Source organism: Dromaius novaehollandiae, chromosome 19 (assembly GCF_036370855.1).
Source record: "Dromaius novaehollandiae isolate bDroNov1 chromosome 19, bDroNov1.hap1, whole genome shotgun sequence".
NCBI lineage: Eukaryota > Metazoa > Chordata > Aves > Casuariiformes > Dromaiidae > Dromaius > Dromaius novaehollandiae.
The window spans coordinates 8993903-9021688 of NC_088116.1; the positions used below are offsets into that span (position 1 = coordinate 8993903).

Consider the following 27786-nt stretch of genomic DNA (forward strand, 5'->3'; position numbering starts at 1 on the left):
ACAGTGCTGTTCTGTACACTCAGTATATTTGCAGAGGATTATGCGTGGAGTGTACTTTAGAAGTGAACAACCAAGAGATGCATAACATCCGGCTACTACAGAGCAAGCTTCAGAAAATTGTCAGGGACTTGCTTCATAGGAAACCAATTTTTGAGAGCAACAGGCAGCAGACTAGACTTAACGCTGTGCCAGCGTCAGTCCCTCTCCACATGGGTGACCGCAGAGACTGTTGCTTCCGAGTGTTCTGCATGTCAGTTCTTCAGTAGCTTTATGTGATGCCAGTTCAAAACCTGCATTTGGTCTTTTGCTGAAGAGAGGAGCATTGTGTGGCTCCTGTACTTACTGTTTCAGAAGAAGAGAGGCCAGAGAGTAATAAAAAATAAGAAAGGGGGCAGGGAGGAAGGTAACAGATTATCAGAAATCGGTGAAAGGGAAGATAAGGTGAAAAAAGAGGAATGTAGGAATGTGGGTGGGAAAGGAGGAGGGGTGGCAAAGGATGGATGGAGTGGAGAACTGAATATTGATGATATTTAACTTTCTCAGCTTACTGGAATTCACCCTGTCTGCAAAGATCTCTCCAAACCTATTGTAAAGTTGCTGTATTTTTGTGTAGCTACTAGTCTATAATGTCAAGAGAGGTAAATGAGGTAAACTACAGCGTAGCAATCTCAGAGCAGAGTTAAATCCTCAACTGTTGATACTTCCTTGCCCTGTTGACGTTTGGATGCCATTTCACTGCAACCCTTTCTTAGAATTCGTAGAAGAAATACACTGTTTCCCACGTACTCTGGAGGCAGGCGTATAGGCAGGGCCCGTGGATGCCACTCTGTGTGGGAGGAACATGGAGCGGCGAGAAGGGATTCCAGCTTGGACCCGACTTAGAGCTGTAGCTTTGGAAAAACTTCCGTTTGTGCCCTTAGCCAAAACTATTATATTTGCAAAACGGCAGCTGGTTTCCTCTTCGTTCTCTGTTGCCCCCCCAACCCTTTTTGCTTCCTCTCTGTTGGGCTTGTTTTGTTTTGTTTTGTTTTGTTTTACCTGTCTATTTTCTACTTTATTCTTCCTCTTTTTCTCTTTTTCAGTGCAGATCAGGCTGAATCAGACGAACTATTCTTCTAGCTGATTATTTAGTCTCTGATACTGAGCAATGTTTGAGGAGGGTATTAGAAAACTGGAAAAAGACAACCTGATGGTGGCTGTAGCACAAAATTAGTAAATGTCATTGCAAAAATGTTCAGAGCTCAGTTACAGGGAGAAAAAGATTCTGAAGAAAGTCCTGACCTGGTGAACTGACTTTCTTTTTAATTGATTTGTTCTGATTAAAAAGCTCTGTGATACTGTATATAATTTGACTTGTAATAGAATATAACTGCATGAAAAAATGCTGCAGCTTGTCGAAATCTCCTAAGATGTCTATTTCTATGCAGACAATTAAGTACTGTATTTCAAAAGGACACACTGGATGACTTGATAAACTCTTGCATGTCATGGCTTATTGCTTTTGTGCTAGCAGTGGGATTTATGCCAGGAAAAGCTGATTTACAGCATCTGACTTACATTGCCCGTTTGTTTTAGAGGGACTTAATCTTACTGTTACATGATTCTGCCTCTTATCCATAATATTTTGTGCTCATACGACACAGCTGAGAGTATATAGCCCTCCTGCATTCCCTGAAACGTTTGTGACCCTTCTGGCAGGTGCTAACTCTGTGTCCTGCAGGTGCAGAACGCGGGGAACAAGCTGGGCCGGCGCTGCGATATGTGCTCCAATTATGAGAAGCAGTTGCAAGGGATCCAGATTCAGGAGGCTGAGACAAGAGACCAGGTGGGATTTCTCTTCCAGCTCTAGCAAGATTTTTACAGCTGTAGGAATTACTAAGGATGCAGCAATGAATCATCTGTTGTTTTATTCATTGGTTTTAATTGAAGGATGTCGATGTACATAAAATCTGGATAACTTATGTCATTTTACTGACGTAATCCAATTTGTTACTGCTTCTTTATGATCATAGACTCTGCATATACATATTTCTTAAATATTTACCTCAGGGAGCAACTTTACGTGATGCTATAAAATTTTGCAGTGGAGGCACTGTTCTATGAAAAGTGTTGTGCTCACGGAGAAGTCGGTTTTCTTCATAATTTATATTCTACAATGCTTCTCATGCATTAAATCCTACTTTCTTTGATACTGTGAGAATTGTTAACAGCGAAGGAGAAATTAGAGGATCTCATCCTAGCAGCATAAAATGACTCTAAAGTGCTGGGGGCTTTGTTCCCTGCCATGTATTGAACCACCTTCAGAAGGGTAGGAACAGCATGAGTCACATTCTGCTGCAGAATCAGTGATTGGAGTCTTTACATGGCGATGGTCCAGTACAATTTGATGTCCTGTGTTTCTTTACAGCTACAGTCTGTGATGCAAGGTGGTTCTTTCAAAAGAACAATAAAGGGGCTTTTGGGTTGCAAAGAGTTTTGTGGGGTTTGTTTTACTGTTTGGAGGTGGGATATGGGGTGGGTTATATTTATGTTCAGGGAATAAGTATCCTCCCTCCCATCCCAAGAATGGAAAGTTAAATTATTTTGTTGTAACAACGCAGGTGAAAAAGCTGCAGGTGATGCTGAGGCAGGCTAATGACCAGCTGGAAAAAACAATGAAAGATAAACAGGAATTGGAGGATTACATGAAACAAAGTGCTGAGGACTCCTCTAATCAGGTACAAGCATTTTGTAATAATGTTACTTTTGAATGATGATTCATGATTCCTTGTATGTGACAGGAACTCTTTTCTTGCATTAGATGTGCGTGGACTGTCTGCCGTAGAGGCAACTAAAATGAGAATTTCTAGGGTTAGTTATGCTCCATCTAGCTGGCAGTCTGCCACAGTTTCCAGATAAGTCTGGCATGTTTCTATTATCATGTTACCCAGTTTTGGTCCTAAAGTTGCATCTCCTGACTCAGTTCTTTTGACTCAGTTATGACTGTTTTTTCTGAATTGCTTCTTTCGTTTTGAACCGTATCGGTTTAATGTCCAAGCCATGTTTCTCAGACAGAGTGTCAGGAAGTCAGGTGTCACAACGGCAGAATAAATTTCTTTAGTAATTTACTGAATTTGTGATCCAAGCTGAAGGGTTGCATGATGTTTTCCATTTATTTTTATGCTGTCGGACAACCTCCTAGTTCTTCAGTAAGATACCATTCTCTTAGCTTATTTTATGACATGCTTAGGATATGATCTAAGGCCCTTTCAGCTAGGGGTGCTGCTATGTCTGTAGCTTAAGGTTTTGGCAACTTGAAAGACCTGTTTTGCAGACGCCTGGAGTTGTGTTTTATCTAAAATGTGGTATGCTTTGCTAGATCTGAGACTCCTTTTCTGTTATCTTGAAATCTGTTACCGAAGTGGTCTCTGGAATTCGAGTACTGTGTGGAAGTAGCCCTGTGCTCTTGGTCACTGTGTTGCTGTTCATACCACTTAATCACATCTATATTCACCGCACGGTTAATGGACTAATGGCAAAGACACTGAGTTAATGAGTATCTTGAGTAAGCAGATGATCCAAAATAGGCATTAGACTTATGGTTGATTAAAGTAATAGCCAGCTGCAAAGATTTCTTTCGGTCTGGGATACGTACATATCTCTCCTAGCACAATGGAGCCAAACAGTATGTGTGGTAGTCGTAGCTGTTTAAAAAAAAATGGGGAAATACTTTATATAAGACTTTGGATTTGCTTCTCTTGAGCTGGAAGACTTTCCTTTTTCTCTCTCATGCAATATTTTATCTTACTATTGAAGAGGTCATTAGACGAAGTCGGTCTCCAGTGATGTGAATAGGATTTTTCTTTTGGCTGTACTAGCATGCTCTTATTAAGTAATGCTCAATCATGCTGTTAAGCATGTCTTGCTGTGGTATTAACTTAACTGTAAAGTTTCTGAATATCTGTGTTTTCAGTGAAAGAAGTAAAAATTTCTTTGTCTTAAAGAAAATGCTGAAAATTTAGGTAGCAGCTTTTCAGTTTCCCTTCAGTGGCTCTGAACTGTCTTACATTTGAGCTTGATTAGAATTAACTGTTTCTTATCTAGGGTTTTTAAATAAAAGGTTAATATATTATTGGTATAGAATTGTAGTATCTCTTTACTTCTTACTGATTGAGCTGCTTTTACTGCTTTACCAAGTAAGCAATTAATGAAAGAAATTTTAGTGGATGAATTGAAGTTTCAAAGTGTATGTTAGTGATGATAAGGGGGAACAGAACGTCAGTGTTTATTTCTTCTTCAAAATCTGTTTCATGGGCTCTATCTTTATCTCTGTGGATTTTCTTTTTCTTTTAAGATCTCTTCGCTTATGGCTAAATGTCAAAAGTCGGAGAATTTCCTCAACGAACTGCAGCAGGCATTTTCACAAGCCAAGAGAAGCGTCCAGGAGCAAATGGTAAGGCAGCTTAATCCCAAAGATCACTTGCCAGTGCTGTTCGTCTAACCCTGGGAGATGGTCGTGTTTGTAAAGGACTGTTTGTCTTGCAAACCAACCACACCTGACCACAGCGAGATGTGCATTTTAACAGGTGAAGATACTGAACGAGTGAGCTCTGATGGCAAGTGCACAACCCGAGACAGTTTGTAGGCTCGCTCTTTAACACACTGTGCTCAACAGGCCTTGCACACACAGTTCTTAAAATCCATTGGCGCTCCTTTCTGCCATGTTCCCAAGGAGCTATTATGGTTCAGGCTCTGCGGGAGAAGTTCTGCCTTTGGAGTTTAGTCTGACGTTCTGCCCTGGTCTTTAAACTTAGGGTGGCAAGTATCACCTCCCGGGAACCACGAGCACTGTACTCTCCCTTGATGCAGCCTTCTCACTAAAGAATGGGGCTTGGTCTCTGTAGCCCTTGGGAGAGCAGTTTCATGACTGGGCAACATCACTGGAGTAGTGAAGCTTATGTCTTCAGCGGCAGCTGTGATCTACCGTGAAATATTTTGAATGTATACTTAATGGGTATTGCTTTTATATGGTGACTACTGGATTAAAAAAATTTTTTTGCAGAATCAAGGACTCAAAATGAAGGAATGCTAGAGACAAGCTTTTCTATTTAACCTTATTCTTTTTGCATTGTTATGCGTGCAGTCTGTTGTCTGGTGATGACATGATTTGGTAGGGTGGTTCTTGTTTGTTTTATGCCAGGCTCCTTATGTCTGTATGCATATAGATTAGTATGGAGCTGACTAGTCAACTGATTTTTTTCTCATTTATTATGTACATTTTATGCCCGTTTAGTATCTTATTTTACCCCAAATCTGAAGATAAAATTTTCTCAGGGCAGTTTTCTGTAGGATTCATCACTACAGTATGAAAGAGCTTATAAACACTGGTTAATATTTTCATCAGTTTGAGATTAATTCAAAGTGTTTTTGCAAATCAGATTTCAAAATATCAGCCCTAACACCCAGCTAGAGATACGTATGGGAAATTACTTCCCATGTTTTAAACTATTTAGACTATCTTTTAGGGATTATGTCCAAGGACAGGAATAGAACCTCATTTTCTAGGGCAGAACAAAGTCTAACTTCCTGAGAGCAACCCATTGCCTTTTATACTGGGATCAAATTTCCTCTTTTTTTCCTCTCTTATGCCATATGCAGCAGGATGTGGAGTAAGAGCATTCATCAAGGGATCAACTGTTTTGACTGATGTTTCCTCAAAATACAATGGGAGACAGATACCTAACACTGGGAATTTGAGATTGAATGTTTAAGGTTTTCCAATAACCTGACCTTACAGCTGAGTTGCTGGGTGATCTTAATAAATAGTACTGCCAGCTCCAGAAACCACATCTAATTTTTTTCCCTGCCTGCATGAGCACAGCTAGCTAATGGATAGATATGGAAGAAAACTGGGAGTTACAACGATGTCGTATTTATAGCTTATTTTCTCTTGTGTGCTTGTACAGTTAAAATTCATCTTGATTTTATTTCTGGTGCATAGACCAGGCTAAGGAGAGGCTGGATTGTGTTGATCTACACAACCATTTTATTTCCCTTCTTTATAAAAAGTATTAACTCACCAGACTTCTGAAAGCTATGGCAGCAAATACGATAAATGAGGCATGAACCTCTGACCCAAAGTGAGAATTTATGCTTTTTTTTTTTTTTTTACATTGAAGGCTGTCCTGACACAGTCAAGGGAGCAGGTTTCAGAAGAGCTGGTGAGACTACAAAAAGATAATGAAAGTCTTCAAGGAAAACACAGCTTGCATGTGTCTCTACAGCAAGCTGAAGATTTCATTCTGCCAGAAGCCACAGAGGTAAAACCTTTAAAAATCATTAACTATTAACACAATAAAGCATGTGACTAGGACTCATTGGAAGAAGCTTCTTAAGCAAAAAGCTGACTCACAGTGAACAATAATCTGGATTTTAACCCTGTAAATCTGTGGTGTACGAAATCAGCTGTCCGATCCCACCAGTGACTGCAAGCTGTGCTGTGAACATGCTTCAGGGTGTGGAAAGATAATAAAACAAATGAGGTATCATGGCCTGACAGCTGATCTGTTGTCAGCTAACTGCCGGCATATCCCAGTTCAGCTAGTTTAAGCTGTATTTTGCAACTGGGCACACAATTGTTCTCTCACTGCGGCTTCACTGTAAGTGTTGATTCAGTAAATTAAGTAAATCACCTTAATTTCTGTCCAGACCTTACGGTTAAGACCCATTAATAATTATGAGCTCTGAATAATGGTAAGCCTTGTCGTCCTTTCCATGCCTGCTCCCTCACACTGAAGCACATCAGGTTTAAAAGCGTGGAAGCAAAGGAAGGTCCTACACCTATGCAGATATGGATCTTTACAAGCTCTTCGCTTACCATGGCCAGGCAAAACATTAGCAATTCTGTTTTAAAACCTTTCTGGATGCAAGATCTGGTATGCTAGGACAAATCTTGGGGTAATATAACTTTGTCTTTGGCTTGTATATTGTAAAATACAGTGTTGTATTTATCAGAGGATCCTGCAGTAATACAACTTCTTGCTAATCATTGACTCAGGAGCTCCGTGAGCTGATTTTAAAATATCGAGAAGACATAATTAGTGTGCGGACAGCAGCAGATCACCTTGAGGAGAAACTTAAGGCGGAGATTTTATTCTTAAAAGAACAGATTCAAGCTGAACAATATTTGAAAGAAAATATAGAGGAAACTCTACAGCTGGAAATAGAGAACTGCAAAGAGGAAATAGGTGAGCAGGGGATAAACCAGTCTCAAAATAGGAATATTAGAAAGTAGTAAGAAAACTGGAGATTTTAGTGATAGAATGCATAGCTTTATCTTCATTTATCAAAAATGTCCATTTTTGTTAAAAGATGCACCCAAACTGTGCAGCTGAAAACAAAAGTACAATTATTTATTTTCCTTTGACATACCTTTGATGTAGCATACATTTAATTCTCCTTTAAATATTAACAGAAATAAACAGGAGCTGTCCTGTTTGTTATGCTGTTCTTGCATTCAAGCTTTAATATTTTTGTTTTTCAGCTTCCATTTCTAGTTTAAAAGCTGAATTAGAAAGGATAAAAGTGGAAAAGGAGCAGGTAAGGAGTCCTTTCACTGTGTGTGTGTGTTTAAACAAAGAGAATAGGATTCTTTTTTCTGCTCATTGTATCAGGGATTTGAAAGTGACGCTGTCCTCATACTTTTTTTGACATCAGCCTCCTCATATCTGAAAAATGAACTTTTTTCCTGCCATCTCTGAGGTGTCAGTAACATTTTAAATATATTTTTGTGTACTGCTTAGTATGCCCAGTATTGGGAGGGAAAGCAAACTGGAATAAGGAGAGATTTCTGAGTCTTTAACACTACTGTTCTTTTGTCCCCATCTGTCTGTGGGATGCTGGAGGGCTGGCTTATTGGTGGAGTTAATCTTTCCTTTCTATAAGCAAGAACATCAGTTCAGGTGTCTGTGCAAATGTTCCTGCCGAACATGGTGACCCTGTACGCTCTCATTGTATTGTAGTAGCTCGGTGACCATGTCTGAAAAAAACAAAGAAGGTCGCGCTTGGGACTCTGAAGGACAGAACTGCTGTCTTAATGCCAGTGTAGGACTGGGCCACGTTCATAGATCTGTTACTTAACAGGTGTTTTGTCTTTTTATTAATCTGTAACCTAAATATTAGGTTACCTAATAATATACCTAATAATCTGTAACCTAAATATCAGCTTTGGCCATTTCTCTCCAGCCTGAGAGAGAGAGAGAGGGATGGATAGATAGTTAGATATATTATTTGAGTGTCTTTCTAAGTATTTGTAAGTCTGGAGAAAGATACTCAGGCTGGATGCTTCCTGTACAGAGGGACTGTGTGAAATTAAAGTGTCAGATGTTTTAGTTATTTTTTTTTTTAATTCTGCAGTTGGAAAGTTCTTCACAGGAAAACCTACAGCAGCTGGAGAGTCTGCAGGAAACAAAAAACACTCTGGAAGAGCAGCTGAAGAAGGAGACAGCAGCAAAGGTAGCTGTGGTGTCTGGCTATTAAGTAGATACGCATCTTCCTTGATGATCAAACTAGTGGTCAAAGGGTGTTACTACCCAGGAATGGAAAAGAAAGCTTTTGAATGTTAGCTAATGTTCTGACAGTGCGATAATCACCTGCAATAGTCACCATGGGGTGCTGTTTAAATCTCTATCCCAGTCACTGTGTATTTGGATTTGTAAAGCAGTGAACCTGAACTGTTGCTGCTTTGGTTATCTGTTCTGATTTGGATATGCCTTCCAAACTTAGGCTTCAGTAACATTTCTGCATATAAAAAGCTTCCTGATTAACCAAACCCTGCTTTGAATCCCTTGAGACTTTTGGATAAATGGCATTTTGCTTTTGCTGTAGGAAAGAGCCCTGCTTTGGCAGTTGGATGAATTAATTGTGGTCTGATTTTTCTCTTTCTCTCTCTCTCCCCCCCCCCCCTTTTTTAAAGGCATTTTTGACTAAAACTCAGATAGCAAGATAATTACATTTTCGCCAGTAGATAACTGCCCTCCCTCTACTGTCAGGCTCTGTTAAAACTTAGAAATTTGCTGTGTTTTTTTAGTGGGATTTTTTTTTTTGAGGTCCTTAGAAGACAATGTACTTTTTTATGTTTTAACCAATTTAATCCTGGCTTGTCTGCTGGGCAGTAACCCCTTTTTTGCAGTTAGGAAAACTGAGGCAGAGAGAGAGTGATTTAACTTCTTGCCAGGAGTCTAACCACGCGCCCTCATTCTAGTATCATGCTTTAATCAGTTTATACAAGCTTCTCTTCTCTTTTTTGTGTTCAGTTTAAGTATAGCCTAAAGAATCTTTTTGTCTTAGGCAAACCTTGAACAGATGGTGTTTGAAGAGAAGAATAAAGCTCAGCGTTTGCAGACTGAATTGGATGTCAGTGAGCAAGTGCAGAGAGATTTTGTAAAGCTTTCTCAGACGCTTCAGGTAAGGGAAGTGCAGTCAGTTCGTAAGGTGCTACTTCTGTTCCTTTACTTCCTCCCGGGCTGTCTAAAACAAGAAGTAGGGTTGTAATTTTTTTTGTCAGTATTTATGAACAATCTTTAGAGTTATTAGCATAATTAACTAATCAGGTATTCCTAGTACAATATTGGTATTAAAGCCTATTCGGCATTTTATTCTGTCTGATTACTTCATTCCAACTCATTCTCTTCAGCAAAAATACATGATTACTGTACTAAATAGAATTGTAGAGACCCATAAATAATGGTGCTGTGAGACCCCAGCATTTCATTGTCCATTTCATGATGGTGCTTTCTATTCATCTGTCTATCTGAAAGTCTTATCCTTGCTATTGTTGCTGTTGCTCTCCTTGTATTTATTCTGAAAGGTAGGAACCTGTGGTTGAAACCTGAGGCAGAAGGAAGGAATTTGGGCAGGGGTAGTCATTGAGGCTAATTTCAGTTTGTCAGGTTAATCTCTCTTTCTGCTGACTATAGAGAGAGCCAAGGGAGAGGCAATCTTAGGAGGAGTGCAGGGTGACTGTCTCCTTCAGGGAGCCAGGTTAGATTCAACTCACCTTCAGTGTGTCTGTTTTTAAAATTTTCTGTCCCTATCCCCCTCCCCATTTCACATTAAAAATGAAAATTTTTGGAGTCAAGTGTTTCAGATTTATCTGGAAAACAAAATGAGGAATACCGGAGATTGTTTACTAGACAAGAGTTCAGCTGGATGGAGAAGAGAGAACTGTCCGCTTTTGTTCTGGCTGTTTCTGGAGGAGTAGGTGGTACAAAGGAGACTATTGAATAGTCCTGGCTAGTGAAATTGCTCCTTGTTTGTCGTTATCCCCTGTGTTCTTAAAGCACTGCACGGACATTTAACCATGCAGTTCTTGGAGTAAAAACATGTACGCTGCTTTGAAGATGTGAGGTGCAAGAACAATAGTAGACCTACAAGTAAGCGTGTTCTACCCCCGCATTTTGTCTTTCCTGCTGCTGGGCAGTCGTTACAGGTTAGTTTCTTAGGGGCTGGTGTTTTTGGTGCCTTATGCTAAGACACGCTGAGAGACTAGCTATTCTTACAAGCAATGGTTTAGGTGCTGTCTCCACTGAGGGTAGTACAAGACCTGCTGCATAATACACGAGAGGAGAGATTACCATATATCGAATGAGGATTTGGGTTTCCTGATAGCCAGGAAGGGTGATTTCCTTTCCTGACCTTGTCAGTGGAGAGTCTGGACCCGTATCACTTGTGCGTGAGGTGTCGACTGGCCACGTTAGATACCAGCAGTGGAGAGGAAGGGCTAAGAGTGGGGATAGTGTAGCAGATGAAAATCAATTAACCACCAGTCTGAAATTTTCTACTGAAAGCCTGGATCCTAATACAAAAAATGTGAAAGTTTGAATCCCCCCCCCCCCCCCCCCGCCCCAAGTTGTGATCTCTTCACATTCATGTGGTTCTGCTGGCACTTTTTCAGTGTATTGAACATAAACATTTATCAGAAAAGCAAATAGCAGGAGCGTGCTTGAAGATGGGACATTTAAAGCTTCCTCCAAAAGCATTTTAACTTTGGTCTCAAGAGACTTGAAGGCCTGTGTCAGTTGAGTCTGTACTTGCCTGCATTCCCTGAAAGTTTATGGTGGTTTACACATCTCCCATTGCCTTGGCCAGTATGCTGACAGTGGCTAGTTATTAAATGAAACATGAAACATTAAATAAAACAATCAGAAATTTGGGTTCCCCCCCCCCCACTCTTGGTCTTAAGTTAAATTTATACCTCTTGAAGCCTGCCCTGCATTTCTCAGCCAGTGATAATTTGATACTGCTGCTCCTTGCACAGGTACCAGGGGTTTGCTAACTTTGCCTGCCAGCTCAGTTCAGGTTACAGGTCTATGGTGTTGCATCAGTGCGTTTTACTAGCTCACTGTGTCTCCTGGTTTTCTGTAGGTGCAGTTGGAGCGGATCCGGCAGGCAGATTCCCTGGAGAGAATCCGTGCAATCCTGAATGACACAAAACTGACGGACATTAATCAGCTTCCTGAAACATGACACCCTGATGAGCGAGCTCCAAGGCTGCATTTGGGGTTTTTAACTCATCTTTATAGCAACATTAATTATTATTTAACTCTAACCGAAAGAGCAGAAGACAACAGAGGGGAGCAATGACTAAGTTTTGTTTCTAGAAGGGAGAAGATTTCGTACTGGGCAGGAAGAGAGCGCAAGGGTGACTTGCAGTATAGGAAGGAGAACTTTCTAATGGAAACACTAATGAGTGCGGTGTTTCGTGTTCCACTGAGTGGGATCAGTCCTTATGTTCTGAAAAACTTTCCCCTCTTTCAGCCAACTTTGTAACCTAATATAGATTTTGGGAACGTTTACCCCTTGTCTTTCCCTCCTTCCTTTTCCCCCCCACTACTGTGATCAAAGTAGCTGCTGGAAACCATATTGTCCCTCCAAAACATTGAAGAGCAAAGTGGTTGAAGTTTTTCTGTTTGAATAGTCAGTAACAGTATTCAGCTAGCAGAGAGAATGAGGTGTAGAGTATGCTGTATGAATATTTTATATTAAAATATGACTTTATTAGCAGGACACTGGATATTGATCTTATTTCAGTGCTTTTCTTACCATTGACTTTGTGTTGAGGAATCTGAGTGCTGCTGAGATGTGGTGGACATGAGTGAGCTGTGTGTCTCCTGAACAGATAAATGCTAATCCAAAAAAACAAAAAAATGTACTGACAACTTAGCTCCTGGAACTTTTTCCTTTGAATTCTCATATTTAAAGAAAAGCACAAGAAATGCACTGTTTTTAAATCTCTTTTCACAAATTTAATTTAAAACATGGAATTACAACCGGTGCTTTCTCATCTCTAAAGCTGAGCAGTACCTGTAACCCCATCTTTGTGCAAAAACCCTACGCGTTGTCTGCACACTGGCTTGGGGCTTATGCAGGTCTGCTTTCCTGCAGTGGATGGCACCTGACCAGACAGTCGAGGTAGGATTGTGAATGAAGGAAACTCAGCTTGACCCACCTCTTCTGGGTCAGTTTAGTAGTGCACAAACCAGTGATCGCATTCTCAATCATAGAGCACAAAATGCGCTGGAGCTGCATTAACCTGCTGGTTCTAGTTTGAAAAGTACAGTGCATCTCTTACTTTAAAGTATGGTATCATGGTATTGCTCAGAGGTGACTCCTACACTGTCTCTTGTTTCTATAAATATACATTTAAATTACACTATGTGACACAACAGCAGAGGGAAGAAATGCTTGTGATTGACCAGCTGCTAGGTTTGGGTTTCTTGTTATATAAATATACGATGTTAACATGACCATTCCTCCTCCTTTTTCTCTGTTTCCTGGAGTTTGATGCACACAATTGGATGGCAATGGTTTCTGTTGGGTGGTGGTAATAGTGGTGGTACAAACTGAGTTCTTAAACTGGCCTCTCGTTAGGACTCGGAAGAAGGGAAGCTGAGGCTGCTGCTCATTACTGTCCAGGATTTATAACTTACACTTGCCTCCGCTGTTTATCATTTTTCTTTACATACTTGGCTACAGATTTGAAAGCGGCAAAGAAAACCAGAAGCAACAGAAAATGCTCCAAACAGTAATGCAGATGACTATTTTTAGGTGCTTAAATCCTATTTTTAGCAGTGTCAATCCTGCTAATAATGTAAAATTAGAACCAGTGGTTTTGAAGAGGAATGCCTTAAACAGCCAGGAAAAAGAAGTGCGTATGAGCTCAATTGCTTGTCATTTAGTGCTAGAATTAAAGCATTTTATTCACCCTAGCAATTAATTCCTTTCATAATGCTGACACCAGGAAGCCCTCTAATCCCATGTTACTAATGACCAGACTAATAGACAGCAGAGTTGTCATCTTTCAGATGGCACTTAATGTCACTTCAAAGTGAAATTCAGATAAATGTGGCTTAGGTTCTTTATCAATCAGCTGTTACCGGATTTTTTTTTTTTTTAAACCTTTCTCAATATTTGCTGAACTGTGAGGTGACAGCAGCTGCCTCCTGATGCATATAATCAAATACCAGATGCTTTGCATTTAGTTTATGAATGGATAGGGTCCTATTTTTGTGGATACACATGGGAAAAATTTAGGCCTTTATTAGGAGCTGTAGATTGAAAAAGCTTTTGCCTATGTTCCCTTCCTTCCTGAGAACTAACTCTTAGCTGGTTACTGATACTTAACTTGTGCAGCAGTGTCTTAAAGAAGCCTGTTGTTTTATGGCAAAGCTAAAACAAACATAAATCTCTTCGGCAAGCTGAACACTGGAGGATAAGAAGAAAAAGAACTTTTAGCAGAGGTTGCTAGGCTCTCCCGCAGGGCAGGAAAGCAAGGAAAGCAGCCGGTAAGGGCATTTCAGCATCCTTTTCTGGTCTGGGTGTCAGTGCCCTTTCTCAGCAGCCCAACCTTGCCACGCACAGACTTGAACAACCATGGCCTTAGCTGACCATTTTAGATTGTTTTGAGTGGTACGAGGTTGGTGTGGTGTTGCTGTAGTGTATCTTTACAAATGGTGTACGTGGCTTTATAGTGGTGTGGTACTGTCAGACTGCAAATGGTGGCTGCAAGGTCTCTTGCTGTAGTCTGTAGGGAAAATGGGTGAGTGGGCGATCAGTTTGAGCATCATAAATGCCATAACAGCTGTAGCAATTGCAGATTGGTGTTTGCATGTGTGTGTCTGTGTGTGTGTGTCTGTCTGTGTGTGTGTATGCATGCTTGTGTATTTTCTCAGTGGACGGAGATGGCATGTTGGTCTAGTCTGAGGACGCTGGAGGCATATGTGGTAGGGCATGGAGGGACTCGAGATGTGACCCTGTGTTGGCTGCTGTCTTCCTTGCTTTTGAACCAGGCACTGCATGAGGCAGTGGAGTAACTTCTTTTTTTGATGTGGAGAGGAAGGGTATACAATTATGATATGGCTGGTTTCCTTGCTACCACCTTAGTCCATCATACACCCTAACTTCTTTAGTTCTCTTTTAGTACTAGCTATGACAGTTTCGCCACTGGACTGCACTGTTTTTCAACAACCAATGCAAGTTAGGGTTGAGGGTTTGTTTTTGTGTGGTTAGGAGGGTTTTTTTTTTTTTTTTTTGTGCTTAATAACTAGGAACCTGACTGTTCACAGAAGCAGTGGGAGACGTGCTCACTGCAGGCAGCTGTCCTGCCTACCCTGAGGGGCCCTCGCTCCTGGGGAAGGAAAGCACAGCTTCCAAAGCAGTAACTCAAGCTTCTGCTGAACTCAAACAGAAGACATTTGAAGTGACCTTTAAAGAAGTGTGTGCCAAATTTGTGGAGCAAATTCAAAACGGTGTAAAAAGTGAAAGCTCTTGAAGCTTCACTGGATGGATTATGGTGGTATTGCTCACAAAAATATCTGGAAAAACCAATGAGATCCCGCCAGCTCTTGTCATTCTGGGGCTTGATTTGAGTAGGGTGGTTGGTTCTCCTCACTTAGAGATCGTTAACAAGCACTATGTCTAACTTGTCACATCAGCTACAATACACAGGGCAAGTGGATCCAAAAACTGGATTCTGTTCATGTAGACTGTAAAAGGGATGAGATCGAGTTTTGTATGCATTCCTATACTTGTATAGTCTTAATCTGTACAAAGGTGTTCTTGCAGCATGTCTGGTAACCTTGTTACCTAACCGGTAATAACAGCCCTCCTTTCCTTACAGCTTTATTTTGGCACCTCTTACTGTGCCACTTTTGTAGCAGTGCAGTACTACTTTTCAAAACTGAGCTTGACCATCTCACCCTTTTCTTCTTTTTTTTTTTTTAAGGTGGGGGGAAGCAACAATAATTTATTGCCCTCTAAAGTTTGTCTACAGCAGAGAAATAATTGGCCTTTTAATTTTGAGACATACTCTAGAGCCATCTTTTGATAAAGGCAAACTGAGTGTTTGGAAGTTAATACTGCATTCCAGTGAACCAAGCCATTGGTGTCCTGTGCAATTGTGGATGTAGAATTCTGCTGTCTACAGAATTCAAGTGTAACCATTTGTTAACTGTATTGAAGGTGTGTCCTTAATGAAGAAAGTGTTCCAAATTAAAAAAAGAAAAAGCTGCTGAAGTGTGTGAGCTTCTCTGGTTTTTGTACTCTGCCTTCTGCCACAGGCCTCCCCAGTGGTAACCATGCCATGGACCAGTGGTAGGTAATGCCTCCCCAAAGAACCCTAGGGAGCTTTCTGGAGGAAGTAATACCCTTCCACCCTAATGGGAAAGCTGTAAGTATTGAATTGTAATATACTTGTGTTCTAAAATACCTACTGCACGATCTCCTTCCACCAAAAAAAACCAAAAAAACCCAGCACGTAAGGAGCCTTATCAAAAGTATTTTATTTCATAGTCCATCTTTACAAAATAATATGAATAAGTAAAATGCCTATTATTCAACTTACAAATGTTAAATACGCAAGAGGAATACCAAGGAAAATTAAAGCTCATGCAGTCAGAGACGTGTTAGAAGTTCACATGGCTTCTGATGTCGTTGATCTGTTTTACCATTTCCCTTATGTGTTCTCCCCTGCAAGAAAAATGAATTTAAATCAAAGGCTGAAAGTCATTTTTGTTTGAGACCAATCAGGAAGGAAGATACTTTTGTATCTTAGAGGCAGAGAATGGGAATGTTGTTGCAAACTGTTTCCTTAATGCTGGGCTGGATACAAACTGCTGAAGGATTCTCAGAGAAAAAGCAGACTCCAAGTAGATTTACTTTAATAGCAGCATTAAGGTGGCCACTGCTACTGTCACAAACTGGCTGATGTTATGCTCCAAGACAAGCCCTACAAGCTCCAGCTGGCACATCAGTCTGCCCCCTCATGGAGCATAAGGGTTAAGTTACACTGTAGAAATTTAAATAAGATTGCACAGCCTTAGCTAAATAAAATAAAGAAATGGTACATACTGTCCTAGGTGAATTAAGTAGCATAAAACTGGATAAATAGTTGCCTGAGGTCTCCCTTAAATTCTATATCACTCCTGAAAAGTGGTAATATTTAAATCCCACAGCAGTGTTTCAGCAAAAGTACAGCTTGATGAAAATCTCTTTCCCTAACTCAGGGAAAACAAGCACTTTAATGAACTTGGTGTGGTCATAGCACTTTATCTATATTCCTTCCCACTACTGATGTCTGTGAGTTGTCCATTCTGAGAATAGTATAAGATTTACATTCTTCAACATTTGATATTCATTAATGTTTGACTTGAAACCACCTACGCCTGTACTGACAGACTGACTATACCAATTAAGAAGAGCACTGGTTCACTTTTGAGACGGTTTCCAAGTTGCAAAAAATTCCTCAGGCAGAAAGGTTAGCTGTATTAATTGGGTGTGCATCCTTTCCCTAAGAACTGAGGGTACTTGTTTCAGTTTTGTATTTCAGATGTTGCAGATTTCTGAAGTCTATGTAGCTATTTACCTGCAGCCTTTTTTTGGGGGAAAAAAGCCTCTAAGAAAAATACTGATGGACACCTATAGCCTGCTTGGAATTGGCTTACATTAGTGCCAGCACCTAAAGTCTAGAGGAAGATCCAAGCTTTAACTTACTCTTCTTTCAGAACAGTTTGGATGCACTTGCTCTGGTAGGCACTGAGGGTGATGCTGGGTTTTCGTGGACTGGTCCCCTTTTCCATCTTTTTCTGCTGGTAGTCCTTTTTCATTTTAACCTGGAAGCCATGCACAGAATGGAGACCCTGGTCAGTGTTGCACTGCTTGCCTGAGTGGAAGCATTTTATAGCTACAAACTGGCGTGTCCTATTGCAATAAATATGGAGAGGTATCAAGTGATTACTATCCCATTGCTTAAAGTACTAGGATACTGCTGACAGACAAACCAACAAGACTTTATGAATTGACTTAGAGCTTGCATCCCTCTCTCTTAGATTTAAAAATGGAAGTAGAAAATGCATTTAAAAATCTGCTTCCTTTTTAATTCTTCCTCCCACAAAGAAAGGAGAAAGCCAGTATTGGGACTAAGTGACTTATTTTCTTAGGGTTTACACTGGGTTGCAGTACCTTATATCTGTAATACTAAAAAGGTTCAGAAGTTACTTTAACATGTTGCTAATTTACCAAAAGCACGAAGTTGCTATAGCTGGAAGGACCATATTCTGCTAACTCAGTGTGATCATTAAGTGCGAGCGAAGTGTTGTCAATAATCTACCACCCACATATTTTGTTACCTCACCTGTCTGATAGCATTGCCCAAGTGCTGCAGCTGGTCATGTATTGTTTGCAATTCTTTCTTCATATCTTTTTCACTGTCTGATAAAACTGGAAGCTGAGAGTGGAAGCTACGAAGCACTTTCTTCATCCTTCAGGTACAAAGCAAGACATGTTGCTGAATTAATACTAGTGGACCAGTTACACCAAGACATCTACAGTCTTGTACAGGCCCACGGAGCATTTTTTGGCACTCTCCCTAACCTTAGGGCTTTTCTCTTCAACTAGCCTCACACAGCATTTCTAAGTAGCAAGCTCACTCAGTCTGGACCTGCAGTAGTACTGGAAAAGCACCACTAAGCTCTAACAGAGTTCAGAGGTTTGCCTTCTAACAAACCAGCGCAGCACCTGCTGCTTACTCTGTTCTTCTACCACATCTGCAAACTTTTACATTACAGCAAGTGAGCTGTGATGAAACAGGGCAGTTTGCACTCACCTGTTCATAATATCTTCTTGCTTCTCTTTGGCTTCTTCGTACTTGTCAGCCAAGCGCTCAGCCATTTCCCGCAGACTTTTCCTTTATGGAAGTAAGAAATGTTCATTTACTTTAGAGTTACATGCATGAACCTATGTGCTTAATTCTAGCTGGTAACACATTCACTTCTTGGACAGCTCTTTCAGACAAGACTGTATTTCTGCACAAAGTTGCATGGTTTCTGATATCTGGCTTCATAAAACAGCCAGAGATTATACACACCTTTCCTCTCGACAGTAATTGAGATCTTCCAGTTGCTTCTTTTTCTGTCCCCATAACAGCTTCACTCTTAAATGAATAAAATAAAACCATACATAATGACAATCCAATTGAATTAGGATTTAGGCTATACAGAAAGGATCACAGAGAGTGGTTAATGTTCATGACTCTGTTCAGCCACATCAGAAGAGAAGTATTTTATGTGCTTGTTTTCACTTTTTTCTTTCCCCCATCAGCTACAATAAGATATTACACTACCCCCCCCCATACACATACTTTCTCTTGTAATTCTGTTTTCAACTTTAGTACTCTATTAGTCTTATGAGAGTAAGAGTCACAGAATAGATTTTGCTTATTTGTAACAGTTATTGCAGCAGAGAAGGTTTAATACTGAGAACTTAGTGACATTGTTTCATAGACACATTGTACAGTACTTACGGGTTTTTTTTGGTCTTACCTTTGCTGAATTTCCTGTTTTGCCAGATCTTGTTTCAGTATATATTCCTCTCTGAACACTTGTGTAGCTCTGCTAAGAAGCTGGAGGCATTCTTCAGGGGGAGGAGCAGCATCTTTATCCGCAGCCCTTCATATATGAGACAGGTTTTTTTTGGTTTTTTTTTGCAATCCTACTTGTGCATGTTCCTTTGAAAGGATAAGCCATTTACACTATGTATAAGGACTTCAGAGCAGAGATGGAAAGGAGGGGCTATGAACCAGTCTTCCTACTGAAGAAATCCCAAGATATTTTAAGAAGATACTCAAAACCCAATGGGATGAGGCCCTGAACAACTGAATCTAACGCTGAGGTTAGCCCTGCTTGGAGCAGGAGGCTGAACGAAGATGACTTCCAATCGAAACTGCTACACGATGCTATGCCCTGCCTGCACAGCGTGGCAGGAGTTGGCTGCAGGAGCTTTGCCCCCTGCTGCTAGCTCTGCCCAAGCTAATACGCTGTTTGATCAGAAACTACTGAACACAGTCCTCCTAGGCATCTCCCCCTCTTCAGCTTCCCTAGGAAGAGGGTTTTACTTACTTCAGAACCAAGGGATTGGCAGAACTACGCTGGAGGATGCTTCGGATGTGCTTCTCAAATGAATGCTGTGATTCAGCCAGGATACGGAGAGGGGAAACTGCAACATCGCTGTCCTCTCTCGTACACAGCAGAGGTGGGGATGCAGGATGGACTGTACTTCTGCCAGAGCACATCACATGGTAGAAAACTTTCATAATTACACTACAGCACAGTTTAAACATTAGTTAAGGAACTCATCCACTGTGGAATTAATTAATGTATTATAGCAGTAAGTCAGAAGTGTTCTAAGAATTATCCAAGTGATGCACTAAAGCCAACTCTAGACCAGCTTGGTGCAGCTTGCAGCCCCAAGTCTTACTCTGCTTGCACAGACTGGAAAAGGGTAAAAATCGCAAGCATCCTTTTATTTACAGGGAAGTTCAGTAACAAGGCAAGCACGATCTCAAATGGCAGCATGATCAGCTCTTCCAAGCAGCCTGCCTATATGCTGGGGTTTTAAGTACCTGTAAGAAAAGCTATTTGCGCATACTGCAGAAAGATTTTTTTTTTAAAAAAAAGAGTATCTGCAAGAGAACGTGACTGTACATTAATGTAAGCCTATCATGTGTCAAACAGTATTCTTAGTAACAAATAAATTAAAATAGCTCCAAATATGTTTATTATTCGTTTACCTGTGCAAAAGCATATTCACCTAACTCATCTATATCCTTCCCTCACAACCCCAAACATAAAGGAATAAAAGGCTGCTTTAGAAATGCATGCTAAAATGCCATGACTTTAAAGCAACTTAAGACCCCCCCCGCCCACCTTTTTTTCCTTCATGCAACCATAACCTTGGTGACAATTAATTAAGCATCCTTGCACTACTCTGTTTGTAAAGCCATTTCAGATTTCCAGATTCCTCATTATAAAAATTAAAAGAAAAAAAAAAACCACCCAATAATAATGTCAATAATGTCAAGACTCTTTTGATGCAACTCCTGTGCTAACATGCATTAAGAGTGATCTAAATTAATTAATTTCCCCACCCCCAAACACCTTATCAGTATTAAATAACTAGTATAAGACCACTTCAGAGCTCAGCCAGGGAGTGTTCAGTAGAAAAACGCCTGTGCATTATAAGAGGTACAGAAATCTAAGAGGAAAAGGACTTAAAAAAAAAAAAAAAAAAAAAAAAAAGTCCTGAGATCCATTTTGTAAGACAGTCACCTCTGCACAGCTCAGTTAAACCCATGGATTTCAATCCAATTAAGAACCACGTACAAGAGCGGCCTTGTAATACACTCATAGGTGTTCGTGATGCAGATCATTGTAGGCCCCAAAATGTCAGAGACTATCCAAAATCCTCTAATGGGAGCAGGCTGCCTGAGGGAAGAAAACACATAATTACCGACTCAAAACAGGTTCTTTGTGACTGCAGTTATTGTGCACATGCACCGTTTTGGAAATGCTCATATCTACAGCAGTCACCTTAAACCAGACATGTTTCACTAAGGTAAGAACCACTTTCCAAAACGAGTCTTGCAAAATAATTATTCATACAGCATCGGGTCTGACTGGAAGTGAGCTACACAAAGAAACCCCATCCACCCTGGGAGAGGGCGCACCCACACCACTTCGCTGTGAAACAGAAGGCACTCTGCCTTGACTGAGGAAACTTTACTCCACTCTTCTAGGGCAGAGCACATACCTTCTCAGGCAAGAATGCTTCTGCCTGTACATCGATAATCTGCATACAGTCAGTGACCCTCAAATTTTGGTTCAAATGCCCTGTCCTCAGGTAACTACTAACACCATCAGAAACTGCCATCTGCACTGACTCAGGGAGCCCTTTAGCTGGTTAGCATCTATTAATAAACATTTTTTGTAGTTTTTAATTATATTTAATACATAGCATTACATAGTGATGATTCAGCTTCATTAAAGCCAAAAAATACAGCAGATGCATAAACGCAGAAAAGCGCAAAAGAGCGCAGCAGATAATTGATCTTGAACTAGACTTGGGTACCTCAGGAGTTCAAAATCAGATGTTCTTTTAGTTTCATCTTTAACATACAAACAAAAGGAAGACGTCAACATTAAGACTCTTAAGAAAGCCAAATCAAGCTCTAGAGTTGCACTGGGACACTGAAAACAATTTCTGCTATTTCAACGGATGTTTTCAGACAGTAACTTAGGAATTTACCTTATGACCCTGACTGTGCATTACAAATCCTGATGCAGATATTATTTGAATTCCGTTAAGCTTAGTTATTATTTTCAATAGAGAGAACGCAGCAGAAGGGGACATATCAAATATTTTGCAGAGGAACTCACTGATTTGGAATTAACAGAAAGGGTTTGGTTTTTTTTTTTTTTTACCTGCATGGCAATGGTTTTGTACAAAGAATATGTTCAACAAAGCACTTCTGTTCTGCTCCCAACTCCTGTAAACTGTCTTTGTCTTCTTCATCTACAAAGAAAACAGATTTGTCAGAATGCATTAGATCCCCTTTGCAAGGTAAAATATACATATTCTAGGAATTAACCGCATATTCACCAACTTGTTAATAACAAAATGCAGAAGTCGAGATGGTAACCACTTCCCTCAACGTGCAATGGAGTCTTGCTACTCACCTGACCCAAGGAATTTGTGAAGTTTATTGATCCACGTCAGCCCAACACTATGGACACCAGCTTCGTGTGTGCAGTGGTATCTAGAAGGGCATTTAGGATCTGAAATTTAAACAGTGAATGCATTAAGAAAACACACCAAACTGAGAAGAACTCATCCTGCAATCCCAAATTGGTGAACGTGTGTATCTGCCTGCTGTCCAGACAGCATTAGCATCTTGTTACAAGCATTAATTAGTCCCTGTCCAAAAATCCAGCTAGATGAATTACACACATTATTACAGTTCTACGTATAAATAAACTAACTTGAAGTGCCTAAACTCTTTCATGAATTGTTTAGAACTATTTGTATCACACAATGATGTCTACAACAATCTGCTGGATTTTAAATGGAAGATCAATTAAAGCCAGCAGACCAGCATTCAGACAAGCTTCTTGTTCAGAAAGACCCAAACCATTTGTCCTGCCTCACAATTACATGAGTTACTCTAATAAAAAAAAAAAAAAAAAAAAAAAACTAACCCTTCCTATAGGATCATCATCGCACAGATATCTCACTTGCTTATGTATGTAGATCATCACAGATGCAATAACTTCTACTTTATAATCTGCAGCTGAAAGAGTTTGGTATTATGTGATCCTATATAATCTGCTCTTGAGTAAACATTAAAGCATGTCCCAAGCTTGCTCTTTCTTTTAATGACCTGCAACCCTTGCCACACTCCACCAGATCCCATTTATGAAACACAAATCTTCCAACTGTCCCTTCATACACCTGTGGACGTATGAACACCACCTTGTAGTTACATTCTACATCAGGAGATTTAAGCCAATTTCTGTTCTGAAGGAGAATAAAACACTACTTGCCATTCCTTTTAATGGAGCAATTAGCTTAAAAAAACCCAACAAAACAACAACAACCCCCCCCCCAAAAAAAAAGAACAAAAAAAACAGAGCAACAGATGGAGCGGAGAGAACAGGTACAGCATGCTCACACCTACTTTGGGAGCAAGTTTCAGCAGTCTCTAGATTAACAAAGACATCAGCCAAATGTTTATTCTAATAAATACCACTGTCTGAGGCCAGTGATAATCTGCAAACAATCTGATCCTAAATTCATGAAATAGAGCAGGTAAAAGCCAACAACCACGTGGCTGAATCACAACCCTACCTCGATGCAGTTTGATTGGGCAGGAGAAGTCAGACTCCAGAGGCTCTTCCTCATCTCCTGATGCCAGTTTCAGTGCAAGTTCCAGCTCAACACATTCAAACACATACAGTGAAGGAATAAGATCAGATCTTGGGTCCCAAGATTTTTCTGACTGTAAAAGGCATTTGAATTCTTTAGTGCGACATCCTTTAAATAGAAATGCCAGCAAAAATAACATCAAGGAAAAGAGTTACATAATATAGACAAGCGTTGCCCAAGTATATATTGTTAAAGTACTTAAAGTCCCTTTATGTTTTTACTTTAGAAGAAGTTCCATTTCTCTCTGAACCATAGTAAGTTTTTCTCTTAGAAGATTGTCTCTAAAATAATTAACTCTTAATAAGTTTGATCAAAACCCAATATCCCTGCAGGTATACAGAATTGACATTTAAAATAAAAGCCCCAGTGATCACAGGGACTGGTTGGTATAGGAGGAAGGCTCACTACTTCCTTACAAAAGGATGCAGCTTTGACACTTGGCTTTCACTACCAGGCATCCTGCTATCTTGCAGCCAGGAACTTTTACTGAAGAAACAAAGATGTGTATAGAAAGAACAAGACAAGACACCTGTTCATCATCCTCTTCTCCATCCAGTACCACACAGTGATAAAGCATTCCCGATTCGGTGGCAATCACCAAGATGTTTGGAACACAAGGTAGGCAAAGGACAGCACAAGCATCATAGCCATAATTGTCTTCTGCAGCAGGGTGCATGGGCAAAGGGCCTAGCAGCTTGCCAAGATTTCCAGCGCTGAAATAAAGAAGATGTGTTCAGAGTTCTCCATAGCTGCCTACAAGAGCTTGCTGGGGAATAACTACAAAATAAGGATGATTAAAAAAAAACCCAACAGGTTAGAGCTCTGTTTAATTTCCACTAGGTAGTAGCAATCCAGCCTTCCGTAGATTAAGAGCCTGCACTATCTGCTTCATAGAGATGTCAGAGCAAAAAAATGGAGCTCAGTAATAACATTTTATCCTTCAAAAGCAACCAAGCTACGTTGCAACAGATCTGAGAGGAAATATTTTCACACAGGAATATACAGAGTACTTTCAGAAATTTCAAATTAATTATCTTTATCAATTAGTTGTTTTCTTGCTTAAGAAAGCATTTACAAGCAGCATTTTATGGCCTAGCATTTCTCTAGGTAGAACTTTTTGCAGGATTAAGCTCATTTCATTGCTTATGAGCAGGATCTACTCAATTCTACATTGGTTCCCAAGCAGAGGCAAACAGTGCTGTTTCTAACTTAAATACCATCCACATTTTAATTCTCAGTTACGCTACATCTAACTTGTAAGTTTTTCACTATCTTTTTAATTTTCGGAGGTGAAATTATGAAGTTTTTTCTTGTACTGCGCTTCCATTCTTGATTCAAATTCTTGACCTTTCATTATGGGATACACATGAGAACCTTCTACGCTCTTAAAATACTGCTGTTCCTAAGATCACACTGGCACTCATTCAGCCTCATTTGAAGCTAAAAATGTACTGCTGTGAACCAAAGGCGCCAAAATACATGTAACAGTGTGTCAGAGCTACCAATCTTTTAACAATCCCTTATTTCCATTACAGATTTCTGACAACAGCTAATTGACTGCTGGTTGTCAGCACTGGAAACTGCACCCTTGACCTCTGGATCAAAAAAGGAAGCCACACTATTCCTGGATTTAAGTCTATTAGCACTGCCACAAGAGAAGATAAAACAGTTTGCAATACGATAAAAGTCAGCCCACCATCCATTCCAGAAATCGAGCTGAGAGATGGCTCTGAAATCCAAGCATTGTACAAACATACAACCGCCACACGGAATGTGAGGATGAGTGTGAGGCCTACCTTTGTATCAGGCTGATATACGTGAGGAATGTCTCCCCGTTTTCATATAAAATGTACAGAGGATAGGCCAACACTTCTTCACTCCCTCGCTGTCCAACTATGTTCACTGGGACTGGCACCAGGGGGCCAAAGTCGAACGCCACTGCAGTTTCTCCGAGCGATGCCGTATAGGCTCTCCTGGGACATGTCAGAACAAAACCTGAAGTCAGCAAGGACTGTGAGAACACAAGTATTTATCTAGGTCTGACATGTGCTGTCAGACAAATTACGGCTAAAGAGCTGTCAATCAGTTCTTTGATGTCCTATTTTCAGTAGCAAAAGCCTGCAGGTAACATCTTTCTTACTGTGCCCCATTTCTGAAATACACTCACCAGCCAGTCCAGCTTCACAGGATACAAGGGGACATACTGGTATAGCAGCCTATGGCTTGACTAGCAGAGTCCCTTATATTTCTCCTTTTCAATTAGGCCAAGGAGAAAAGAAAAGGACAATTATTTTCTGCATTCCTCTCTCAAAAAGCCCTTTTTATTCACATCTTAAGGATGATGTTTATTTTTCAAATGCCAGCAAACACTGCACTGTACAGTTTGTTCCTCCTTTTTTTAAGAAAGATGGGGCAAAAAAAGGTGCAGCTAGTGTGTTAGGAAGGAGAAAAAAAAAACAGTAAGTCATGAGAAGATTTTCTAGGGGATTTACCACTCATTCATCAAAAACACATTTGATACTACTCTGTCAAAAGCATTTCAAAATACAAGAAGCCACACAAACCCTTTATTTATTGTTAAAGTCTCCTCTTCCGCATCTGAAAGAGCAATCACTTTGATGGGTGTCTGAGGCACCTTCAGACTATAAATCCTAGAGGAAAGAAACAGGAACAATGTTCATTCAGCTGTCAGTGTTGCATGTGTCCCTGCTGATGCAGAAACATCAGTAGTTACCAGCATAAAATTTCTTCCATGCAATTTTTTTTGGTAAACTTGGTAAGAATGGTAACGCACAAATATGTAGTGAAAAATCAGGCTGCCTACTACAAAAAATGTTGATGATCCACTGTAAACAGGTTTTACCTTATAGTGTTATCTGAAGTCAACAGCACAATGTGAGGGTCTAAGGTCTCACAGGGATACCAGGCAGCATGTTTTAAAGTCAGAGATGTTGAACTTGTGAAGAACCTTTCCGCGATAGGAATAGTACTGTAATACAGAGCAGAACCATACAATGTTACCAAAAAATAACAACAACAAAAACCACTCTCCCATCCCCAAAACAAAAACAGAACGGGTTACTACTTCCAGAGGGAAGTAGGGGCAAGAAGAAGGGCAAACCCAGTTAAAATGCTTCAAAGGCATTGGCTGTATAATTCTTAAGGTTGACAGGACAGCTTTAACTTGTAGCCCTTTGTCATTTCCACCCCAAAATGTGCTTTTACCGGCCAACGCTAAAAGATCCAAATGGTTAGTGAAAAATATAGAAGAACACCTTGTTCCTCACCAATTGCAACACGCTTAGATAGTCATTTACCAACCAGCAAGCCCCTGAGCCAAAATAACTGCATCTGTGATTGTCTCTACTACCCTGATACAACCAATGCCTTTCGTATCCAGCCAGAAGAGAACAGAGGCTGTCACCGAACAAACGGCAGGACAGGACATCGTTAACCACCTCAGGTCTTACCCACCTACAGTTCACTGTCGATTTCCCACCTTCAAATTCAGAATTCTTCCCCCAGCGTTTAGGCAGCTCCAGGACCATGAGCCCTTTCGTACCAATGAGCGCCACATGATGCTGCGTGGGGCTCAGCAGTGTTTGGTAGACCTCAAAAAGGGGGGGATTTATGCAGAGAAGAGTCTGAAAATAAAGTGTTACGGTTAAACACAAACCTTCAGAAATGCTCACGGAAGTACCGCGTTCGGTATTTAGTATCACGCCCGGTTCGCACAGGGATTTACGCACAGGCTACGGGGCGCTGAGCCATGAATAAAGCTCGTTTCAAGCCACAGCATCGTACGCAAAACCTGTGGGTTTCGCTGAGCAAAGGCCCCATGTTGAAAAGCACCTCCGGAGCCGCCCGTCGCTTAGCTCCTCCAGCTCAGGCGCTGCAGGCACAGCAGCCGCCGCAGCAACGGGCCCCGGCCCCGGCCTCTCCCCCGGTAACGACCCCCATCCCCATCCCGGCCTCGCCGGTAACGATCTCCACCCCCCGCCCCGCTCCCGGTCCCGCTCCCGGCTCTCCCGGTAACGATCCCCTCCCGCCCCGACCTCGTCCCCACCCGGTCACGGCCCCCGCGGTCCCGCCCCCGGCCCCACCCCGTAACGGTCCCCTGGCACAACAGCCCCTCCCCGCCGCCGGCCCCGCCCCCACCTGGTAGCGGCCCAGCCCCGCGGGCTCGGGGCCGCCGAGGCGGCGGAGGCCGATGGTGTGGAGGGCGCTGCTCTCGCCGTCCCAGAGGAAGAGGTCGCCGTCGAGGCCGAAGAGCAGGTTGCGGATGAGCGGCGGCCGCGGGGCGGCGGCGGCGGCGGCGCTGCGCTCGCGGAGGCGGCAGAGCACCGCGTGCTGCGGCAGCGCCGCGCGCCACTGCTCCGCCGGGCCCCACTCGGCCGCCATCGCGCCGCGCCGCGCCGCCCCCGCCGCGCGCAGCCGCCGGCCTCGCCGCCGCGCAGCCAATCAGCGGCGCCCGTGCGCCGGCGCCGGGACTAC

General features: G+C 41.3%; 2 protein-coding genes across 6 annotated transcripts in view; one reads left to right on the top strand and one right to left on the bottom strand.

The window, feature by feature from the left end:
• RABEP1 (rabaptin, RAB GTPase binding effector protein 1) overlaps positions 1-12045 on the top strand; it is a 48792-nt gene extending 36747 nt beyond the window's left edge. For all 4 annotated transcript variants that reach the window (XM_064523409.1, XM_064523411.1, XM_064523410.1 and 1 more), the window contains 9 exons: positions 1721-1825; positions 2601-2717; positions 4334-4432; positions 6159-6299; positions 7037-7226; positions 7523-7578; positions 8395-8493; positions 9328-9444; positions 11404-12045. In XM_064523409.1, the coding sequence (XP_064379479.1) occupies positions 1721-1825; positions 2601-2717; positions 4334-4432; positions 6159-6299; positions 7037-7226; positions 7523-7578; positions 8395-8493; positions 9328-9444; positions 11404-11505 (1026 nt within the window). In that variant the 3' untranslated portion in view covers positions 11506-12045. The remainder of the gene's footprint in view (positions 1-1720; positions 1826-2600; positions 2718-4333; positions 4433-6158; positions 6300-7036; positions 7227-7522; positions 7579-8394; positions 8494-9327; positions 9445-11403) is intronic.
• A 3749-nt stretch (positions 12046-15794) lies between these two features.
• On the bottom strand, positions 15795-27741 carry NUP88 (nucleoporin 88). Of its 2 annotated transcripts, none has more exons than XM_064523413.1 (17): positions 27451-27741; positions 26767-26936; positions 26156-26281; positions 25857-25943; positions 25089-25265; positions 23822-24005; positions 23215-23365; positions 22047-22145; positions 21792-21882; positions 20694-20795; positions 19431-19589; positions 18855-18980; positions 18401-18466; positions 18140-18220; positions 17669-17795; positions 17029-17147; positions 15795-16005 (listed from the first exon to the last, which is right to left on the bottom strand). In XM_064523413.1, the coding sequence occupies exons 1-17, from the start codon at positions 27691-27693 to the stop codon at positions 15942-15944; spliced, it is 2172 nt and encodes a 723-aa protein (XP_064379483.1). In that variant the 5' UTR covers positions 27694-27741; the 3' UTR covers positions 15795-15941. The 2 variants fall into 2 exon arrangements, with proteins under 2 accessions (XP_064379483.1, XP_064379484.1); XM_064523414.1 differs by lacking the exon at positions 27451-27741 and adding an exon at positions 27348-27365.
• Between the last annotated feature and the right edge of the window lie 45 nt (positions 27742-27786).